Source organism: Pollicipes pollicipes, unplaced genomic scaffold (assembly GCF_011947565.3).
Source record: "Pollicipes pollicipes isolate AB1234 unplaced genomic scaffold, Ppol_2.1 Scaffold_1376;HRSCAF=1609_pilon_pilon_pilon, whole genome shotgun sequence".
NCBI classification, from domain to species: Eukaryota; Metazoa; Arthropoda; class Thecostraca; order Pollicipedomorpha; family Pollicipedidae; genus Pollicipes; species Pollicipes pollicipes.
The window spans coordinates 75127-97126 of NW_023595928.1; the positions used below are offsets into that span (position 1 = coordinate 75127).

Here is a 22000-nt window from a genome sequence, read left to right on the forward strand (position 1 = left end):
AGAGGTGCGGCGTGGGAGAGTGGGGCCGTGCCGTTTTTGTGCCGACGGACCGACTCATTAAGCGGCTGCCGACCCGACCCCTGGCTTCCGATCGCCTGCTGTCCCGCCGTGCTCGCTCGTTTCCCACGCCCATTTGCATAACAAATTAGCTGCAACCAGCAGCCACCGATAAGCGAAGAGCTATTAGATCGGTATCGCTTTTAACGATTTTAGGGAGCAGTTACTTTTTTAGTGGAGGCGTGTTGGTATTTTATGTACCAAGGCCAAGCGATTGCAACGAACGATTAAGCTGTTCATATTTTGAGCTGTAACAATGGAGATGGAACCTCCTCCTAGGCAAGTTATGGCCTCAAAACATGTAGCTGTCAAAGCTCTGATGTCATATTAGCCTTTATAAATTTGATAAGTGATTCGTTAGCCGTGGACTGAAAAAGACATGTACCACAATGTGTACGGTAAACATACCCGTCAAGAGTATCTTTATAACACAGTGAACACCGTATTTCTTATTTTGTAGCCACCACTGGCGCCGGAATACAAGGATGATTTGGTACAGAAGGCAGGCGAGTGTTTGGCGCTTATCGCAACGAGAATGATGGTATTGTAGCTGAGAACTCATGCGGTGTTAAGCCGCGGAAATCGTTGAGAGTAGCATTATAACTGCATGTGCAATGGGTCTTGCTTCACTTAGGCACTATTCTTAGGCATAGATCCTAAACATGTACGCTGCGGATCTGTGTTTTTTTGTTGGTTTACGGGTGAAATACGTCGCATTGATATATGACTGACACATTTATAGGGCATGAAAATTAGCAGTGAGACTTTAACCGGTGTGAGCGCTACATGCAGGCCCCGGAAAAAAACACACCGCATTTCGGAGAGCTCGCAATTTCGCAGGATCATCTGTCGTGGAAGATGACAAAAATGTTTCCTAAAATGGAGGAAAGTAACTCTCACATAAATCAATGTCCGATGGCAACTACTGTAGCAATGTGTGTGTGTATGTGTGTATGTTGTGTGTGTGTGTGTGGTGTGTGTGTGTGTGTGTGTGTGTGTGTGTGTGTGTGTGTGTGTGTGTGTGTGTGTGTGTGTGTGCGTGTGTGTGTGGTGTGTGTGTGTGTGTGTGTGTGTGTGTGTGTGTGTGTGTGTGTGTGTGTGTGTGTGTGTGTGTGTGTGTGTGTGTGTGTGTGGTGTGTGTGTGTGTGTGTGGTGTGTGTGTGTGGTGTGTGTGTGTGTGTGTGTGTGTGTGTGTGTGTGTGTGTGTGTGTGTGTGTGTGTGTGTGTGTGTGTGTGTGTGGTGTGTGTGTGTGTGGTGTGTGTGGTGTGTGTGTGTGTGTGTGTGTGTGTGTGTGTGTGTGGGTGTGTGTGTGTGTGTGTGGTGTGTGTGTGTGTGTGTGTGTGTGTGTGTGTGTGTGTGTGTGTGTGTGTGTGTGTGTGTGTGTGTGTGTGTGTGTGTGTGTGTGTGTGAATTACAACCTGTGTCGTGAGACGGATATATCCATTAGGAGAAACGTCATCACGTCATGGGCAAACCTGATCACTGTCCTCGCTGAGGCAAACGTCGCATGAGGATAAAACGGCCGTCTCAGCTCGACTGAATGTACCAGCTGCAGCCAACCTCGACCGAACTACCCCACTGCTGCCCATGGAGACGGTGCGGTATTGAGGATTTAGGGAGAAAACGGTGAGACTGCACGTTTTAACACGGTAATTAAACCGCGGATTATTCCTTGCCTTCCTGCGAAGAGCGTCACGCTATTTTTAGAACCTATTTGGTTTCAAGCTCCCTGCAGTCTGAGAGCTCTCCTAGCAAACCCCAGTTGCTGCATGTCACGGCTTCTTATGTTCGTCGGCAGCCTCATGTCGGTATAACATTCCGATTTGCGGGCAACACAATTTGCGTCAATAAACGAAAGCCTGCTGAGACATGGTTTGTATTTGCAGGGATTTTGCCAAGTGCACGTTTATGATAAACGACTCAAGTCTGCAGCTGCGCGCAATGGGAGAACTGGCCCGATTTGTTCACATGAGCGAAAACGTTCCCCTGTTTTCCTTTGCTAATCTTCCCGTGAAACTCATCCATGCTGTTTTATCTGACCGAAATCCAGCCGTGCAGGTCGTTCGGCCGTCTGAGGCCTCGGGCCCAGACGAGGCCCCAGGCTCCGCAAACCTCGTGCGGCGGAAATACCGGCGCCTGGCCCTGGCGTGCCCTCCTGCACCGTGCAGACAGACGTCCGGTAGCCGGGCCACCGCCGCCGTTATCGTGCACAGATGCCTACTGCCTTACCGACCTTTGACCCACATGTGAAGAATGCTGGTGCAGTTGCGCTAGTGTGGGAACCGTCCGGCCTGATCTGTTGGCGAGCGGCGCTCAGCTGAACTGAAGCCACGCGCTGCAGGAGCACAGGCACTTGATGCCATTCGGACGGACTTCGAAGCGGTGGCAGCTTGGCCGGCACACAGGTAGCTTTCAGCGGATAAGCTCAGAAAGGCGGTTTCATTCAGGATTTAGGAAGGTAGAGTAACCACGGAAAACTGGGATATGCATGGCGTCCTATGACCGCTGGCTTAAGATAGGATAAGTCCAAAAGGCCATGGTGCATTGTACAATTTCAGTGATCCAGCAAGCTACTAAGCACATGCGGACGCGTTATCAGAAACAATGAATGCATAGCAAATTAATTCAGTTAGATGTCAGGCGAATGGGCACAACTAGCTAAGATTTTGAAAGACATACCGGTAGTTGTTTCACAAGTGAATATTACCATCTCATCGGAAAATATTTTTGTAAAAAAAAAATGATGGGCTTATGAATGCGCAACTTTCAGGCTTTGAGGGCAGTTAGGTAATGTTGGGTTTTATGTGGCATCTGAAATGATACTAATTTTTCTTGATGTGACAATACGGCAAAGATTCCCCGCCCTTGCTACCTCAGTCCTCCAAGACATTTCCCAGAGCACGCACCCACCCAATACACAGACCCTTTTTACCACACTAAACCAACATGTACGTGCTCTGTACAGTGCGCTGTGCTGGAAGGCAATAGCTTTTTGTTTTAGCGTCGGTCCAGATTTGATACCAAGTATACAGTGAGGTGCATGTAGTTCTTTTCAGCACATTCCGGACAAAGAATGCTGGAAATCCTTTGACCGACGGGAAAATGTGGGGGCGAGCCCCAATTGTAAGCAAGAAGTGGATCAAATTCGAGAAGCCTTTAGTTATTGGTTGTTCTATATTGGTTATTTTGTCGGTAGGTTTGGCCATTTTCCCTGCTCAGCCACCCAATTCAACCCTCGCCGTGATAATGGGGGTGGGGGTGGGGGGGGGGGGGGTATGCAACACCCTAAGCTTTTTTGGGTACCTCTCCGGTATGTTGCGCACTTGCGCCTAGCGTTTCAATAGCTTATGGGGCATGCACTGCGCGTGCTTTTGACACGTGAAACGTGTCGCTAGCATTTCTGGTTTCGGAGCATCGACGTTTTTAGGGATGCCGCACGGCAATCTACGGACGGCGCGCGCGGCGGGCGGCGACCAACGATGACACGGAACGCGCGCGGCGGGCGGCAACCAACGATGACACTGAACGCGCGCCGCGGGCTGACATTGCTACATTAACGGAGCCATACATCATAAAGATATGGTCAAAGCGCATGCAAATATACACTGTTGTACTCATAATTGAACGGGAAACACGCCTAGCACGCCCAACTTATGTACATCAGTAATGCTCAGTCTCTTACCTCAAAGCCGCTGTCCCTCTCAGCAGCAGGAAGCCTCGGATGAATCCCTGACATGTGTCGGTCCAACGCCTTCTGTTTACCTCCGAAGCTACAGCTCAAGTATTCGCAAACAACAATCCTAGATCGGCAAGGTTTTTCGACACTAGAGCCTTAACAAATTGACGATTAGCAACGTTCCTCTGGCCAGTCTCATGACATGAACACAGCCAGCAGCAGCCCGCAGCCTTGTGCTGAGCCCGGCGCATTACCGCGTGGCGAGCATTCGAGCCGATCTATCTCACACGACACGCCGCTTTAAAACGCTGCGCAGCAAACTGATCACGTTCGTCGCAATATGCTGCGGCCAGCCACGGTTGTTACCACTTGCAATAAGCCTAGTTTTTGGTATTCTATGCTGTTTTGTATGTGAAGAGAACCTTGCTGAAAAATCTGTGAAAAGCACTGACTTGAGGGACATTAAGAAAGCATGGTGTCACCACTGATCTGTGATGTCAGCACCGATATAGTATGATTAGTAGTATAATGCTGTCACCCGCTAAAAACTATCCTGATTCAAAATACTTTGTTTGGCAGCATCTTATGGCCCAACTTGCTCATACAGCGAGCCGTCAAGGTTCCGACATGTGCTCTACACACGCTCACGCTGCAAGCGTTGGCGAGTACAGGCCAATACAAGGCTTTGAGTTTCGTCTAGCTGGAAAAGCCTGCTGTAATATGGCCTGGTCTGTTGAAGGTTGTTTTCATTCTCGCAATTTTGTCACCAGTTGGCTCGAAAAAGTATCAGCTTATGTCACTGATCATATCCGCTAAATCAGAACCTTTTTCATCCCTGCGTGTCCCATGCTATATCGTCCTCCATCCTTTTTTCATATCCCATGCACTATTCTACTCTAATGACCTTATACTCCGACCCTCATCCTCACCGTCACCCCACGTTGCCCCAATTGATTATGCTCACAGCGACCGACACAAAAATAAGCACGGGTTGTTGTGGATGTGTCGAGTGGTGAGATATAAATGCAAATACAGATCCAGTGAAGTGAGTGGCAATACGTCCATCACTGATAAAACTCTGCCGGTTGCTGCATTTGTGGTAAGCCATGGATCCGTATTCACTGTGGAATATGGCTCGCCATCTGTCAACTTTTTTTTTTGCCCTGGTGTCGACACCGACAAGGATCCCGTGTCGTGCCAGTTCCAGAGATCAGCAGAGAGAAAATTAGAGGGCGAGTCGTAAAGCCGCGTGCTGAGTGGGTAAAATTGCTCATACAAATTGATCTCTGCTGCGACCTCGTACCAGATGGTTAGCACAAGAAAGAAAACTAAAACGTGGCTGAAATCCCAATGTTGGATGGAGGTCTTTTGTGGATTATCATGGCCTCTTTACTGTCGGCAGTTTGCCTGGATCCTCGTAATACACGTGCTACACAGATGTCGTAATGTCGTATATGGCCTCGAACGGCGGCTGGCTGCAAAAAAAGAGCGTTTGAACGTCTTGCCGGGGACATTCAGGAAGCGTTCGTGCTTGGGGGCTGTAAAACTCGTTTCCCGTTCTTTACAATGTCTGACAACTCAAGGGCTTGATAAGTTCTAGCCATCTTCTCAAGTTCCTTGATATTCCATGAAAGACAGGCTTATACAAATCGAGGGATTATCACCCACCGAACCCGCGCCGTCCGGTTCTGAGCACAAAGCTGTTCCACGAATATCAGCACACACAGTTGCAGTGCCTGGCCGATGCAAAGAATACGATACGTACCATATCTCTAACCTTTGAAATTATTTCTCGATTTCTTACCTCCTTTTCGATGGGCTTTTTTAGACACGAGTAACCATCCGTGCACGGTTAAGGCACGGCACTCTTGAAGAGTGCCGTGCTTTCATCACGGCAAAGTCACGACAGTCTTCAAAATATCCTTGAACTTGTAATGCAGCATCCGAAGGAGTACCGCCTGCTCGTTTGATGGTTTCCGGCTGCTGATGACAGGCATGGCTCGCCGACGACTGGTGCAGCGTGACAGAGGACCCGCGATGACCACACCCAGCGGCGGCGCGCGACGCCGGCACGAGCTCCGCGCGGCTGGCGTGCGGCCGCCGCTGGCGCGGCCCGCCCAGTACCACCGCTGAGTCAGCCGCGCTGCAGCTGCTCCGGTCAGCGGCAGCGGCCAGACTTGTAATTGGACCAGAACGTGGACAGCGCATATGGCCAGCCAGGTGCCCGCAATGGATGCGAGGTTGTTTTTGCCCAGGTTTTTATCCCGGGATTTGGAGATGACTCATTAGCCCATTAATGTGCCGAAAACCATGTGATTAGGCCCGTCTCTTGCCGTCCGATATGCCATCGGCGGCAGCGCATGGTCCCCGGGTGACTGATCTTTGGAGCGCCTTTCGTGCCCCGGCTCGGTCGAGCAGTTGTATCTCGCGTGACATGCATACTATGCACAAAAGTGGGGTACGTGCGGGTAAATCTGCTGTAAGGCTGCGGCTGTCGATCAGAAAAAGACATGGCTGCAGAGGAAAACAACAGGTCCGGGCGCCAGATCATTGAGTCATCTTGTAGCGTGTGCATGCGTAATTGGTGTAGGGACTTGCAGCCCCTACACCAATTGCGGGCCAGTGCAAGATATATGCAGGGGTTCATGCACTGTCAGGTTTGTCGAAGCCTTATAAACAAGCTTTTGGAAAGCATACATGCCCCTGCACCGTCCATGTTTTCACCCAGGCAAAACAAAAAAAGACAATTGCCGATCATCTGACTACGGAAGTGATGCCTACTTCAAGTTCAAAATGCTGACAATACACCCAATGTCAATGTTTCAATGTGCTGAAATTTACCAGCCTTGTTGTTGACAACTATCATGCATTGGCACACTCGGACTGATAGTTATTGTTTTTCGTCTTTCGTGCCAGGCAATTTCCAATATATTGAGACATGATGCGGAACCCTTTGTTCATTTCCCTCGCAACCCTGCAGTCAAGGCAGGGTTGGACCGAACATTAACAAATGCGCGAAAACAAACAAGTGAAGGTAAAAATAATGATAATAATGTACATATACGATGACAGAGATAAAAGATAAGCCAATAATCACAAATAAGCGATAACTAACAAAAATAAAAACAAATATAACGTTTGCCATGCAACCAAAACAACCAAACCACACGGAATCATTTACGAACATCTGCTATCCTTGCGATGCCTAGTTCAAGCCTGGCTAGCAAAGGCTGAGTCTTGGGTTCCGGCCGTTTTGATCGCCGTTGTACTCAGCTGGGTCGTTGTACTCGGGCGGACCTCGTCTGTACTCAGCTGGACCGCGGTTCTGTGCGTTCAGCAGCACCGCGTTTGTGCTCGACTAAACCGTGGTTGTGTTCGGCTGCGCCGCGGTTGTGTTCGGCTGCGCCGCGGTTGTGTTCGTTTGGCTGCGCCGCGGTGTGTTTGACTGCGTCGCGGTTGTGTTCGTGCTCGGCTGCACCGCGGTTGTGCTCGGCTGCGTCGCAGTTGTGTTCGGCTGCTCCGCGGCTGTAGTGGGCCGGACATGAACATTTCTCTGCCGCTCCGCAGTTCTACTCGGCTGGTCCTCAGTGGTAGCCGTCTGTACCGTGTGAACGTTGACTCTCCTTGCGACAGGCCGCCCGGCGCATAGCGGCCCTCGCTGAGGACGAGACGCTGCACTGCTCCCGCCCTGGGCGGAGACGGAGGCTCGCACTCCGGCCAGCGGCACGGCACGTCTGAAGAAGTTGTTTACGACCCTCTGACGTGTTGTTGTGGCCGTTACGGCGCGCCCCACGCGTCCGACGTTGACGCCCGGCCGTAATCAGGCCGCTGCCGGCACGTGCTAATGGCGTGCTCTCCGCCGCCCCCCCCCCCCCCCCCCCCCCCTCCCCGCACGCCGGCTCCCTGTGGAGCTGACACGTGCTCCTGAGCACCGCGCGTCGAGCGAGCTGGTGCTGGTGATTAAAGGGACGGGATGACGCACACAAAAGAGTCGGGATGACCGGACGCATTCGTTGTGTGGCAGCGCTGTGCCTGTTTTTGTAACCGGCGCATTATCAGATGCGAATGCATAGCTGTGCTACTGTGCATACCAGGGTGCCCAATTATTACGCCGAATGAGATGGTGTTGGTCATTTGCTGTGATGGATGTTGAACTCCGATGTTCCGGTACTAAGACGGATTCGGAACTCGACTTACAAACACCTCTTACCCTAATTCAGAACAGGGGTCTTCTTTAACACAAGTGGGCCTCGCAGTTGAAAGAGATCCTCGTTATTCATAAAGGGGCCCTCTAGATCATAACGGGTGTCTCCCTTTTCATAACGGGGCCTTACTGTTCATAACGTGGGCCTCCTAGTTTAGAACGAGGGCCTCCTAGGTCTTAACGAGAGCCTACTAGTTCGAAACGGGGGCTTCCTAGCTTATCAAGAGGGACTCCTAGGTCATGATGGTGGCCCCCAAGCCAGGAAAGGCCTCCTTAACATAAAATTTGGCCTCCTGATCCGGAGCATCGGCTACCTTTTCAACAAGAACGTTCTCATGATCCATAACACGAGCCTCTTAATGCACAAAGAGTCTTGCCAGTTTCATTTGGTATTCCCTTCTTCAGCTATGGGGCCTCCTTGATGTTAATTTCGGTGATTCATGCGAGCTACATAGCCTTTGCTCGTACAAAAAAGATCTTTCTTTTTCATATCGTTTTCCTAAGGCAGTCAGTTACTATCGCGGTTTGAATAACCCATATGCATGCGTGCATTATTTACACAACTTGTGCGATGCCGAATGAGACAATTATATAACTTTTGGATGTTTGCATGCTTTGTATCTTCACAGCTTACCTAACACATGGCATTGTTACCTCAACGTGATTTAGTGTCAGGTGTACGCATGATATTTATTTAGATTTAATCATGCGACAGTCATGCGATCACCTTCCAAACACCGTCCGGTCCCACTGCAGCACATACCAAAGTATTATTATAAGGAATACAGCAACCCAAACAATGCTGCTAAAATTATTTGGAAACATGTGCTGAGGCAAGAGGGCTAAGACTAATGTATTGCAATCAATGTGCATCATCCTTCTTTATTTGGGGGGGGGGGGGGGCGGAGCAAAGCATCATCTCTGTATATTGGAGGCCCGACAAACGGATAATGTTTACCTTATTGGTTAGGGAGGCATGAACAGCCTCACGTTCCTTTATTTGATATCTATCTTGACCAGGTGATGCACATGAAATGTCCTTAACTATGTCACAACATTTTGAAATTTGCCATCTGTCTGTAATCTACGGAAATTTGCAAAAGTCCGACAACAGATGTTTAACAAAAATATCGGCTGCGGCAATAAGTGAATTTCTGTATCATGAATTAGGAGCGTTCCATACAGGAAGCTCAAAACCAAATTAAGTTCACGCGGCGATGCTGAATATCGGCTTAAAAATGTTGCAAGCCTGAAATACATATATGGTGAAGTAATACTCTGGGGGTTGAATCTTCTGGTAACTATTCTCTCCCTTTTAAATTTGACCAACTTGTAAGCAATAGTCACAGCATAAACAAAATTTTAACTTGCTTATGGTTTACATAGAACACTACAGAAAGCGCCATGAAAAGACAAATACGAAGCGCGGGGGCTCGGTCCACTGACTATCTTATCCCATCTGCCGACAAAAGGTCAATGAGCGGCGACCGTCCTCGCTCTCACAAGTCTTTCCGAGGTGATGCAAGGTCAACGCGAAGTCAGTCACGCTCATCTGTTATTGACACCCGATCCCCAAAAGATTTACGAGCGGACTTTGGACATAGAGAAAATGAAGAGTTACAAGAAAAGACTAAAGAAGCCCTCGGAAATTTGATCGTGCGCAAGGAAGAACTAGAATCAAAAGGGATCGAAACAGAGATAATGTACAAAGAACTGATGAATTGCGTATCACCCTGGAGACGTAAGAAGCTGCAGCAAGAGGCTGACGAATCCCAAGCTGCTCTGGATGACGCGCTGAAAGCGGCCGATGAACTAATGAAGCAATCTAAGCAGGCCTTTGATGTAAGTAGTTCGTAGCTTTGCAGTTTGGTTGGCACGCGTTCCAACGGAAGATCATTTTCTTTAGCACTGTCCAGTGTCCGATAATATGTGTGGACCGATGCATTAATATGCTCGCCTGCATTTATTTGTTGCTAAGGTGATTTCACTCCCAGTTTTAAGCACCTTTGTACGTCAATCATTTATTTACAAGGATGACTTCCTTGATGGGCTTTGTAAGTGCATTATGCTAATCCGGGCTGAGTGCGTGCTTTAGCCCATGGTTATTGCTTATGCCAGTCGAACCTATTAAGCAATGTCATCAAGCGAGCTGCGCCCCCGGCGGACGTTAAAATGTAGTGTACTGCAAAGACACTCGACGACCATAATTTCACGCTTGCTCTTAATTGTTTTCTAGGCTTATCAAACCGTGCAGGATGCTAAGCGCAAGGAGGCAGCAGCCGGCGATCTGTTCTGGAAGTCCAAGGTCATGCACAAGACACTCACTGCGTGCATTCAAGTTGCTTGCAACGCGGAGAGTGCTCGTGACCAGCTGGCCTGGGCTGACAAGATGGGGAAAATCATGAACTCCATGATGTCAATTTTCCAAATTTTAGATGACCTTAAGCACCAGCTGTCCAAGGAAAGGTACGTTTCTTTTCATCAAAATATATGTAGTTTGCTGGAACTGTCTGACATTGCACACATTATCACATGCGTACTTACGCCATTTGTTCGCTCACATCTTTACCTCGCCATTCCTTCACGACGGGTGACCTGCTCGTTTCAGGGCGCTGACCAAGTCGCTGACGACTCTGGTGCAGAAGAGTGACGAGGGCGGCGCGCTCGATCTGCGCGCTCTCAGCGGACACGGTGACGAGGACATCGCGCTGCTGCTGGCGCGCGCCAACAGCAGCCTGAAGCGTCCGGCCGAGCCCGACCTGTTCCCCAGCCGCTGGAGCTTCTTCCAGCGCCGCCGGCTGTCGCTGCTGCTGGCCGCCGTGCTGTTGCTGATCGGCGGCTGCTGGCTGACGGCAGCGCCCGACCAGCGGCCGGCCGAAGTGCTGGTGCAGCTGCTGCGGCTGCCGGGGGCGGCGCTGCACTCGGCCGGTCTACTGCACAGTGGCGAGCCCTCCTGGTGGGAGGCGGGCCAGCTCTGGCTGGTCAGTGTCATGTACAGTCTGGTCTGCTGGATCCCCGGCCTATGCAACAACGAGCCGGCCGGCTGGTCACTGGCGGAAAAACTGACCGTCTAGGAAGCGCCAGGCGAAACCCAATACGATCTCTTGTGTTTCGTGAGATGCGCTGGCTGAAGGACCTGTGTCAGCGCCTTCATCCCAACCGAACACCCATGTCCCTGTCACTGTGCAGTCTTCAAGGAGTCAAACAATAAAATTTGGGCAGAGTGAGTCGACTATCAAATAGTTTTGATTTGTTAATGCGTGATGCCGGAAATGGATGAATACGGTGCAAAAACATGTCGGGAATCATTTTTTGAAGAACGGATCATTCTCACTGGACCATAAAAATTTCAACCCCTGCTCGTGAGACTCTTGCAGGCCAAGGGCACTTCTACCTTAGTGCACTAAAGAAGCAGGCCGACCAACAAACTGTGCAGGTACGTGAGGGGCACTCCGTGTTTCTTTGGAGGAGCCTTTCCCAAAATATTTGCCTAGTCCGTCACTATGTCACCGAAATCATCAAACAATGCAGAAACACACACAGCAACAAAGATGGCAACAGCGTTCCCATTTTATGGGACAGCATGTTTCCGTACACGCAATGATGTTCACTTGGCTCTGCTGACGCGCACCTCCTGTGCACCTAATACGGCCAGGGAAAATGTTAGCAGTGACAAATGTCTAGCACATGGTACATGTTGCATACGTTGTTGATCTGCCGGGCTGGACCCCCTTTAACTGAATGTGTATCACCACCTGGATGCTACGAGTGCTCTTTTAGGAGCTCACTGAGTATCGCAGCTATAAGCCAAGGGCTAACACTTACACCGAGCTGACCTCAGCAGTGCTATAGCTCGGTGAGGGAGCGACACCCGGGGCCTCATTCTCGTCACGGGCCGAGCCGAGGCCCACCTCAGCTGCAGCGCGGTCCGTCGCGGCCCAGCAGCGTCGGGCTCAGCGGTCGGACGGCGGCGAGAGACGCGCTCCCACCTGTCGATCGAGAGGGAGGCAGCCGCCGCGCTGCCATTTCTGGTGTCGCAACCAGCTGCTTCCGGCGAGTGCTGCTTGGATAAACCAGCCGTCACCCGACCCTTAGCGGTCTGTGGCAGCCCTGGCGAGGCGGGGGTCAGCATCAATGCATTTGCGAGGTGGAGCGACGCTCGTGCCGGGCCTGATCGACGCGGCACCTTTCGGACGTAATGCGAAGCTTCAGGGAAATCTTAGAGGGCGCTGGCTGTCGTCTGTTAGTATAGGGGTCGCTACTATCTACCTGTTTCAGATACCGAGCCGTATCGCATGGTTCAGTTAGTGAAAACACGGCTTTGTTTGCACAGCTAACTTCAGCACTAGCGCATAGGAACTTCAGTTTCACCTGATAATCTATCACCTCAGGTAAATTATATTTATACGTGGATCCAAGGATCTAAGACGTTTTACAACGCTCAAAATCGTCCAGTACTGAATGTCATACCATCGTCATGCCCAATGGAAATTTATCTTGGTGGTAGTTATCAAGACACAATTAATAAGCTATGTATATCTATTTATCCATCTTAGGGGCAGATTTATAAATATATGAGTATGCACACACACATACGCACGCACACACACACACACACACACACACACACACACACACACACACACACACACACACACACACACATATATATATATATATATATATATATATATATATATATATATATATATATATATATAAGGGACTGTCAACACCTTGAATTGTGTCCCTCTTGGAAATGACATGGTTACTGTTTGGGCTTTAGCGAGCTTCATGCGTCCCTGAGCGAAGCACCGTTGAAAACACATTTTAACGCACCAACCACCATTCAAGTCAAACCCAACATGAGCTAATGAGACGGACCGCTGTGGCTCGGTGATTCAAATATATATAACTAAGTATGTATATATATATATATATATATATATATATATATATATATATATATATATATATATGTATGTATATATATATATATATATATATATATATATATATATATATATATATATATATATATATATGTGTGTGTGTGTGTGTGTGTGTGTGTGTGTGTGTGTGTGTCAGTGTATTTATGTGAGAACCACTGCATATCTATAACGTCGTTGCTGAGAGCCAGGATCAAACAAGGCGGAAGTGATCCCATGTCAAATCAATATTAAAAGTAAGGCAGCTTGCGAACTTGTTGATATTGATCTCCTGACGCAGCTCACTCTGACCAAGAAGGACGTTTGCCACGTACCACTACCCAGGTCTGAAGCCTCTGACGCGTGAAGTGGTTACCGTTCCCGGCTATGCGTCCGGGCCGTCACGTCCTTCCGCGCGGGCTACGGCACCAGCTTCCGCTGGGTGGGTACTTGCGTGGAGCAGTGGGGCCTTAAGTCGGGCTGAGGGAAGGGCCCACTCAGTGGCAAGCCCTTTTCCACGAAAACTTTGCAAAGAGACCTTGCTCGGTGCACGCCTATCTCCATCCGGTGCCTGCCCTGCTGCACTGGGAGCACTCGACCGTCAACGTGGCCAGCCGGCGATCACGGTGACCGGGACTCTATGTAACTTTGCCAGGCTGTTAGCCAGGCAAGTCAAGTTAGCCGTTAATCATGTTCTATTCATAGTTGATGCAGAGGAACCCGTTTGCAAAGGCCTTTTGGTTTTTATGTAATTTGAGAAAAATATAGCACGAAGAACTTAGTTTCACCGCCCTCCAATGCTTTGGGTCCGGGCATCCATAAGGCTGATATTATTTTTTAGGAAATGCAGGTGTGAGCGCGGCCCACTCGGCCACCTGTTCTTGCGTACATGACGTGGCGTAGTCTTGGTGTGACCCATCGTCAAAATTTTTTGTCGGGAACGCAACATTGCATTGCTTTGGGAACTGGTCCGAGCTGCCTCAATTTGCAGCTGAGCAATCTCCAACATATGTCCCCACCACCAACTTGCATTTGAGCTGTCCTGCGGAGGCAGCCCTCCAAACCTGAGGAAGTGCGATCATGACAGCCTACGAGAAGCGCAAGCGCAAACGGTACGGAAAATAACGTGGAAAATCCGATATTATACGCATAGATTACTTTCCTATTTCCGTCTTCCATCTCCCCGAGGTCCATCATACCAAGAAAAGAAACTGAAAAGCCAAGCGACGAATGGAAATACATGCTTCAACGTTGGAAAAAACGGCAAAATAAAAAACCATTCCCGGCAAAAATACGCATTTTTGGGATAACCTAGGATGATAGCACGGAGTTGAGACTCTCGACTGATTTTGCGAAACTGCATCCTGCTCACTGCACTCGCAAAATATCCTATAGGTACCCGCGTCAACACGTCCAAACCACACTACCGTGCTTCATGTACTCGGGCAACGACCGCAGACATTCAACATCCGCCTGTGCAGCGCGCCCTTCCGGCAGCGGAAGGGCCGAGCAAACCAGTGCCTGTTGTTGCTCTGCTCCGCCGATAGCCGCGGTCGCTGAGGTGGCGGGGGCGGCTATCACCAGCCGGGGAGCCGGACATCGCGTCCCGCGGCGGCGCGCGGCAACCCGGGCTACCAGTCGTGGCTGAGGGCGCCATGAAGACGCCACTGCAGCTGGCGAGCTGTGTGTTTGCCGCGGCGCTGGCGGTCTCACTGGCCACCGCGGCCGGCTCCGGCGGCGGTCGGGTGAGTCTGCCGCAGCAGCAGGGCTTAGAGCTTGCCATGGAGTACAGCAGGGGACACGGGAGATGAGAGGGCCTCTGGCAGTGGAGATGGCCTGGAAACCGCACGAAACTGTGGAGTTGGAACGCGTCTCTGATGTCAGCGGCGACGAAGAGTCGAGCGGGGGTCGGGAGGACATGTTTGGCAGTGGAGATGGCCTGGAACCGCACGAAGCCGTGGAGCTGGGACACATCTCTGATGTTAGCGGCGACGAAGAGTCGAGCGGGGGTCGGGAGGACATGTCTAGCAGTGGAGATGGTCTGGAACCGCACGAAGCCGTGGAGCTGGAACGCGTCTCTGATGTCAACGGCGATGGAGAGCCGAGCGGAAACCGGGAGGGCATGTCGGTCTCTTCTTTTGATGGAGGTGTTGAAACACCGGAAGAACGCGTCGAAAGCCTGCCGTCGGACACGATGCGACCAGACTGGGACGCGGCGCTGGACGGACTCCAGCGGGTCGTGGAGACGGGGGTTGGCGCGGTGATCGCACCGCATCTAGAGCAGCTCAACGCCAGGATCAACGACCTCGGCGCGGACGTGCTCCGCGGGTCGGAGCTCGCCACAAACATCACGGCAGATATGCGGCATGTGTTGGACGGACAGCGGGAGCTGTCTCACTGCCACCAGCAGCTCGGCACTCTGCAGACGGGCCAGGAGGCGGTCCTGGAGCTACGGCAGGTCGTACAGCAGCTTCAGGCGGACCACAGCGCAATGAGGACGTCTCAGGGACAGGCGATCGAGATTTTGCGGGCCGACCTCTCCGAGCTCCGAAACAATCACAACGCCCTGTTGTCGAGCATCGCGGCGCTCAGCAGCGGCCAGCGGGTTATCCAGGAGCGGCTGACTGCGCTGGGCGCTACCACACAGCGCTGTCCAAACGGCTGGAGTCACAGAGGCGACAGATGCTACCTGATCCCTCCCGAGACAACCACCTGGTACCGGGCCCACCGCGCCTGCTCTCTCATGGACCCCTCGGCCCGGCTGGTGTCCGTGCACGAGCGGAACAAGCAACACGTGACCGCGGTGGTGGCCGCCAGTGACTGTGGCTATATTTGGATAGGTCTGAGTCGAACGGCCGAAAATGGCTGGGGCTGGAGCGACGGCACGGAACTGGACCACACGAACTGGAGCCCCTCGGAACCCAACAACAGTGGCGGTGCCGAGAACTGTGTGGAGATCTACGGGCGAAGCACCCTCACCTTGAAATGGAATGATAGATCCTGTGACGCGAAAATCTGCTTCATGTGCCAGATCAACTTGTCAAATTAGCATCCTGTGTCCTGAGCAGTGTAAGGGGATGGTTTGTGTGGTTTACTGTCGTTCATTATTACATGGCCTGAACGGTTTCGTCGTGAATAATGCGACGCATGAAATAGTCTGATTTCATATGACGGAGTGCTGGTTCGAGACTCCAAATCAAACGGGCATAGCAGGGTATTGACACACCACAACGTCATGATGCCAATTATGTCTAAAAAATTTCGGCCCTGGGCTTTCTCCCGGGTGAGTATAGACAACATCACTGTCAAACATTCAATTTGCGCGCTCAAAAAATCATGTCCACTTGTCGGTGTGGGTAGTTACCGACGAGTTCCATAATACGAATGCAAATGTGCATGCATAACATTTTTACCGATACTGACAAGTGGGCACGTTTTTGAGTGCGTGAATTTTATGTCCGACAGCAAGGGCACAGCCAAAGCTTTGCCAAGGGGGCACAGAGCTGACGAAGGGCCCTCTGATAGTAAAAGACCCCCCGTTGAAACAATCGCCGGATATGGCCCATTTTTTATTGAGGACGAGGTTAACTCATATACATCTACATACACAACACACACACACACACACACACACACACACACACACACACACACACACACACACACACACACACACACACACACACACACACACACACACACACACACACACACACACACACGCACCCACACACACATATATATATATATATATATATATATATATATATATATATGTATGTATGTATATATACGTATATGAATAAATACATACATACATGTATGGATATATATGTATGCATTACCAAATGCTTTCTTCTTTAACAGGAATATAGGCCAGCTGCAACCGTGTGATTCGTTTTGCCCCAAGTTTACAATAAATAAACTGACAAATTCATGCGTGAAATAACTGCATGAAAAAAAGCGTCCGCGTCCTTCATTTTACAATGGCAAAGTGACTCTTTCAAACGGAGAGAACCCAGAAATTTCGTCGGAATTTTTATCTGGGTTGCACAGAGATAGCAAGGGTTCCGGAAATACAGACTGAAGATAAAAATGAGTCAATAATTTGGATCAGCATGACCAAACCATGTTTGTCTGGGCCTGTTCCGCGTTCAGTCAGCATTGATAAGTGGCACAAATTATGTAACGTAGTCTTCAGTATGCACGCTCGCATATCTAAGTAACAAAAAACAACAAAACTCGACGCCAGGCGTTGCCGTCCGCCGAGGCCGCGCAACGTCTGTCCCGCGGCCTACATCAGGCCGTGGCCAACAGGTGGACGAAAATGGTGACGCATCTGAAAGGAAGTACCTTTGAGCGCTTTGGGCCCCAACTCGTACATTTAGAGATATTCCGGGCGTTTTTCACCCGTGCGGGTTTTCGACTGATGGCAATGACGTAATTGGTCTTTACAGCATCGTGAAGTGGTGCTGGATTCTGGTGGTGGAACTGGACGAGTAAGATGACATCTCCATTTTCCGCGTTGCTGAAGTTGTTAAACTGTCTAAGGGACAACCTCAAGGCTGTAAAAAAGATTCGCCCAGTGTCGTCTTTGAACTGCACGCATTAGCTTCCAGACATCCAGAAACATTATTTTACGGTGATCATTGCTGCGCGTTCAGCACCCGCCTCCTAGCGTCACTTGCAGTGGTCAACGCCGTCCAGTTTTGCTGAAACTGCGACCCGAGCCATCGCTTCCCTTGCTCCGCGGGATTACGGGCGTGTCATTGGGGCTTTAGGACGCGCTCAGCTGCTGGGGCTATATAGCAACGCCAACCTCTCACCCTGGTGGGAAGGACGGGCACCGCGGGAAATCAAACATCACATCTGGTGGTTTCTCATGGTTTCTCATGGTTTCTCAGACGTGCAGTGGTTAACGCAGGCGACGTAACTGCTACACTAGTGGCACCCCGGCGCGCAGGCCCAAACCTTTCGGTGGCATTTGTATCACTAGTGCCACCGCGGCAGCAGGAGCGACCGCTGCGGGGATGTGGGGTGTCGACGGCCAGCCGGCCCGGGTAAGCGACGACCGCCGCGCGCCTCTGGGCGGCGGACGCACAGAGCCGATTGGATCAACTCTAGTTTCCCGTCCCAGGACAACGACCACAGCCCAGTGTCCTAGAAATGCCGACTTTGGGTGTAAAGCAACGCCCTATGAGGAAGAATTTCTCACTCCTTTTGCCCATATTTTATGTGAACCTGGACACCTATGGCTATGTCCTGCCTCACCCACATCTGAATCATGTCTATGTATGCAGAGAGCAAGGACACCAGGCACCTCCAAGCCCAATAACCCAAAAGACTGCAGCTGCTTGCACGCATTAAGTTTGGTTTGTTTACAAAATCCATCACAATCGGCAGCTGTGTGCCAAATGCAAGGTTTTCACGCATCCCTTATTTTTTTGGTCTCACCACCACGCCACCAGCGGAGCCTGGGACAAACACCAGCAAGGCTTGGTAGATAATTTTACTCCACGTATTTCTTTTTTCCCGAGGAAACTTGACTACTAAACTGCATCGCTCCCGAAATGCAGGAGGGAAAAAATTCAAAAATGTCTTCTAGATTAAGTTTACAAGATGAATATCACCATTTGAGCACTCATCTCAACAGATTTTAAGTCAAATCAGCTGATTGCAAAATTTTGCTAGAACAGTATCAGTCTTTATATTTATTTAACTACTTTTGTTTTTCTTGGTATCATACCAGTGTGATACCACTTCATTCTTCCTTCCTTTCCGATTGTCTTTTGAGGTGCCATCTGTGGCTTAAAATGTTGACCAATTTCTCTGCAATATGCTCCAACTGTAAACCTGTGCGTATTTGATACATAAAGTGGATTAATTCGCCAGCCGCCCAAAACATGTTTGATATGCACCCAACAGTGACCAATTCACAGGGAATAGGGGAGACAATCTGAAGCACGGAACTTCTTTTTACCGCCATTTTTTATCCTCTTAAACCCTCGGTTAACCGTTTTCTTGGTTCATGGCGGTGCTCAATAATGATAAATCTAAGCCTTTCGGGTGTCTAACTCACCAGGCTACCTGAGAACGCTATCCTAATGCTGTCATATAGAGCTTTGGGACAGACCTGACGCAGTAAATACGGAAGTGTTTGATGGCGAAACTTTGCCCCTGGGGATGTTTATCATGCACACCTCTTACTTGTTTCGCATTTTCAATTTCGTAGGTTGGTGGGCATGATTGATATTTATGTTGGGGGCGGGGGGGGGGGGGGTGAGTGGGACGACGCTGTCTGCCAGCGGACCATGCAAAAGGTATTAGCTTTTTGTTTTGGGGAGCAGGAAAAGCCAGTAAGTCTCCTGTGGACCTAGTAATTGCTTACCTTACCTGCATTCAAGACATGATTGGTAACCAGAGTTAACCATTTTCTGTTTTAATCCATCGAGTTTTGTCATAAGACAAATAATGGTGCCACAAGGCATGCAGGTGGGCTTATTTTGTTCCACATTATTGATTATTTGCCCAAAATTTCTTGAAGTGGTCCATCGTGGCTGTTTCAACCAGATGTTTTCTAGGGTTGTCATTGTTTGCTGACTGGCGAATGATTGTACTGTATATATGCACTATATTTTTAACACAATGATACTCTAAGCTGCATAGCAATTATAATCTGAGTTAAGCATTAGTATGTAATAAATAGTCAGGCCATCCCATTCAAAACGTGAAGCCAACATCTCAAAATTTGTCATTGAATATGAATAAACAAGACTAAATAGATGCCTTTGCTGCATCTGAAAAGGCAAGCAGCAATACTGGCATGGTCATATAAAAGTTATGTCACTTTTGGAGAAGGGAGATTGTTTTGTGGGGCATACTCATTATTGCCCTTGTCATAGGTTAACCATGACAATCAAAATAAATTGTTCAAAGTGATTTAAAGTGTTTTGGTTTGTATGTTGTCAACTTTGTCTGATGTCAACAAGCATACACAAATGAACAAAAAAAAAAAAGAAATGCAAGTTGAAACCAGTCAAAAATTAGCTTTATCATGTTTTATCACAAGTGCTGCTGTCATCAGATAGCTGAGTTGAGATGATGTTCAACATATGGGCTACTCTCAGTTAGGTTAAGTTGGTTAAATGCATGACAAGTGGCAATAGGAATTGTGCAAGAATCAGTAACTCACAACTGCTGCTGTGATACAAACAGGTTAGGCAGGATGATGCGAAGTAAGGCCTCTTTAGGTTAGACATGGTTAGGCTACTTTCATGGAAATAAGCATTGGTATTTTGTAAGAAACAATGACAAATGTTTTTTTCCATCACCCCATCTTAACAGAAGCCAAAGGTATGTCTATTGTGTTTGACTTGGTGATGGACTGATGTGTAGGAGTCCAAGGTTTTTTTAGCGTTTTGTGCTTGTTGAAATTTCTGTTGTTTTTTTGTTATTGAATTCCTTTGCTTTGTTTTGTGTAAAGAATGCTGTAGAAGAGAAGTGCAAAGTGCAGCGGCAAATTGTTTGGTGTTCATAATTTGTTTGCTCATTACACTGTCGTGAAATTACTATGCTTTAATGTATTCTGTTTCACTTAAATGGCCCTAAGATGTTAAAAACAAAACAGTTTTGTCAGGTTTCTGATATTACGCCCATGCCAACTTGAAATAGATGTCTTTGTTTGCTGAAGCATCAGTCACGAGCTCACAAGTTCCATCTTTTGTGAATATATTTTTTTCACTCCCCGCTCGGCATTTTTGCGATGAAATTTTTACTCCCACCCTAGATTCAAAAACCGATTCTAGCTCCCTGCCACAGCCTATCTCGGCTCTACGCCCCGCCGCTGCGGACGCGAGTGCTGCCCGCCGGGCTGGTACCATCAGGCCCGGCGCAGCGCCGCCAGACCGGACGGCCGCCTTGTCTCTGCGTCTCGTGCCGGTGCCGGGCCGGGATACCCACCCGCCTCGAGAGCAGCGTCATGGGAATGGCCGGCCTCGGCATGCGGCACTGGGACTCGGCCAACATCTTTTCCGGTCCGTTCGCGCTGGGTCCGACTCGGCAGCCCAGCCCCGTCTGCATAGCACAGGCCAGCTCTGTGGCAGCGTAACATTTGCCCCGGGCGACGGTACAAGTTTTGCCACGCGGCCTCGCAGCGTTAGCGCCGTAAATGATCCATGCGTTAGAGGTGGTGTCTTGGATAACGCGCGCGGTGAGTGACTGTGGTCGGTGACATGCTGGTGTCAGGCGCGTCTGTAGCCTCCATTGGGAATCCAGGGCACAAGCGGTCGATAGGGACAGGTAGCTTGCTGGATTACCTGTTCAGTAGCCGCAAAGCCTCCCAAAGCTGAAGTAAATGCCAGTTATCGAGTCGTTTCATTGCGTGCAGCGCCATAGCACTAGTGTTAAATTCTTGGAATCATGTACTTGTTTGCAAATGCACCCCTACATTGTACAACTCTCCTAGGCCATTTAGGTCCTTGACGCATATGTGACATCAACGAGCAGCCAACACACACAACGCAGAATCACAGGGCGCAGTGCCGAATGCGGTTGACGAGAACGCCAGAGGCATCCGTACCAGCAGCAGTCGCGGCGGTCGACGGTTGCGGTGAGGCTCCGCTCTGGGGATTACTGATATTATGCGTACATATGCACGCCACAAACATAAACATGTTCGTGAACGACTCTAGCGTGGCAGCTAGCTTTACGATTGAGAAGGCGGACCACTTCATTGCAATGTATCAGCAGACGGACCACTCCATTGCACCGTATCAGCAGGCGGACCACTCTATTGCACTGTATCAGCAGACGGACCACTCTATTGCACTGTATCAGCAGACGGACCACTCCATTGCAATGTATCAGCAGGCGGACCACTCCATTGCACTGTATCAGCAGACGGACCACTACAATACACTGTATCAGCAGACGGACCACTCCATTGCCCTGTCTGATCTAGCTGTGTCAATCCATGCATTTCCGATGAAGTTGCTCTGCATACGCCAGGATTGGCAGGGTTTGAGAGACAAAAATGTTGATTATCCATGTCGCATCAGCCCAAAGTCTTGAAACATAAAGGCTGCAGGCTGCTAATTTGACATTGAGGCCGATGGTGAGTGTCAAAACAAACGTAT

General features: G+C 49.6%; 2 protein-coding genes across 2 annotated transcripts; both read left to right on the plus strand.

The window, feature by feature from the left end:
* The first annotated feature begins 9209 nt into the window (after positions 1-9209).
* Positions 9210-11165, plus strand: LOC119095076 (uncharacterized). Its single transcript, XM_037218002.1, has 3 exons — positions 9210-9780; positions 10175-10404; positions 10547-11165. Exons 1-3 carry the CDS (start codon positions 9343-9345, stop codon positions 11010-11012), a joined length of 1134 nt encoding a protein of 377 aa, XP_037073897.1. The 5' UTR covers positions 9210-9342; the 3' UTR covers positions 11013-11165.
* Positions 11166-14697: 3532 nt separating this feature from the next.
* On the plus strand, positions 14698-15915 carry LOC119094963 (low affinity immunoglobulin epsilon Fc receptor). The gene has a single exon (XM_037217909.1). It carries the CDS (start codon positions 14698-14700, stop codon positions 15913-15915), a length of 1218 nt encoding a protein of 405 aa, XP_037073804.1.
* Positions 15916-22000: the final 6085 nt, after the last annotated feature.

Bases quoted from the DNA above. Each gene is read 5' to 3' on its own strand.
- LOC119095076 (XM_037218002.1), top strand. From the start codon at position 9,343: ATGAAAAGACAAATACGAAGCGCGGGGGCTCGGTCCACTGACTATCTT. The intron at 9,781-10,174 runs GTAAGTAGTTCG...ATTGTTTTCTAG, and splicing joins AATCTAAGCAGGCCTTTGAT to GCTTATCAAACCGTGCAGGA. The intron at 10,405-10,546 runs GTACGTTTCTTT...TGCTCGTTTCAG, and splicing joins CACCAGCTGTCCAAGGAAAG to GGCGCTGACCAAGTCGCTGA.
- LOC119094963 (XM_037217909.1), top strand. From the start codon at position 14,698: ATGGCCTGGAAACCGCACGAAACTGTGGAGTTGGAACGCGTCTCTGAT.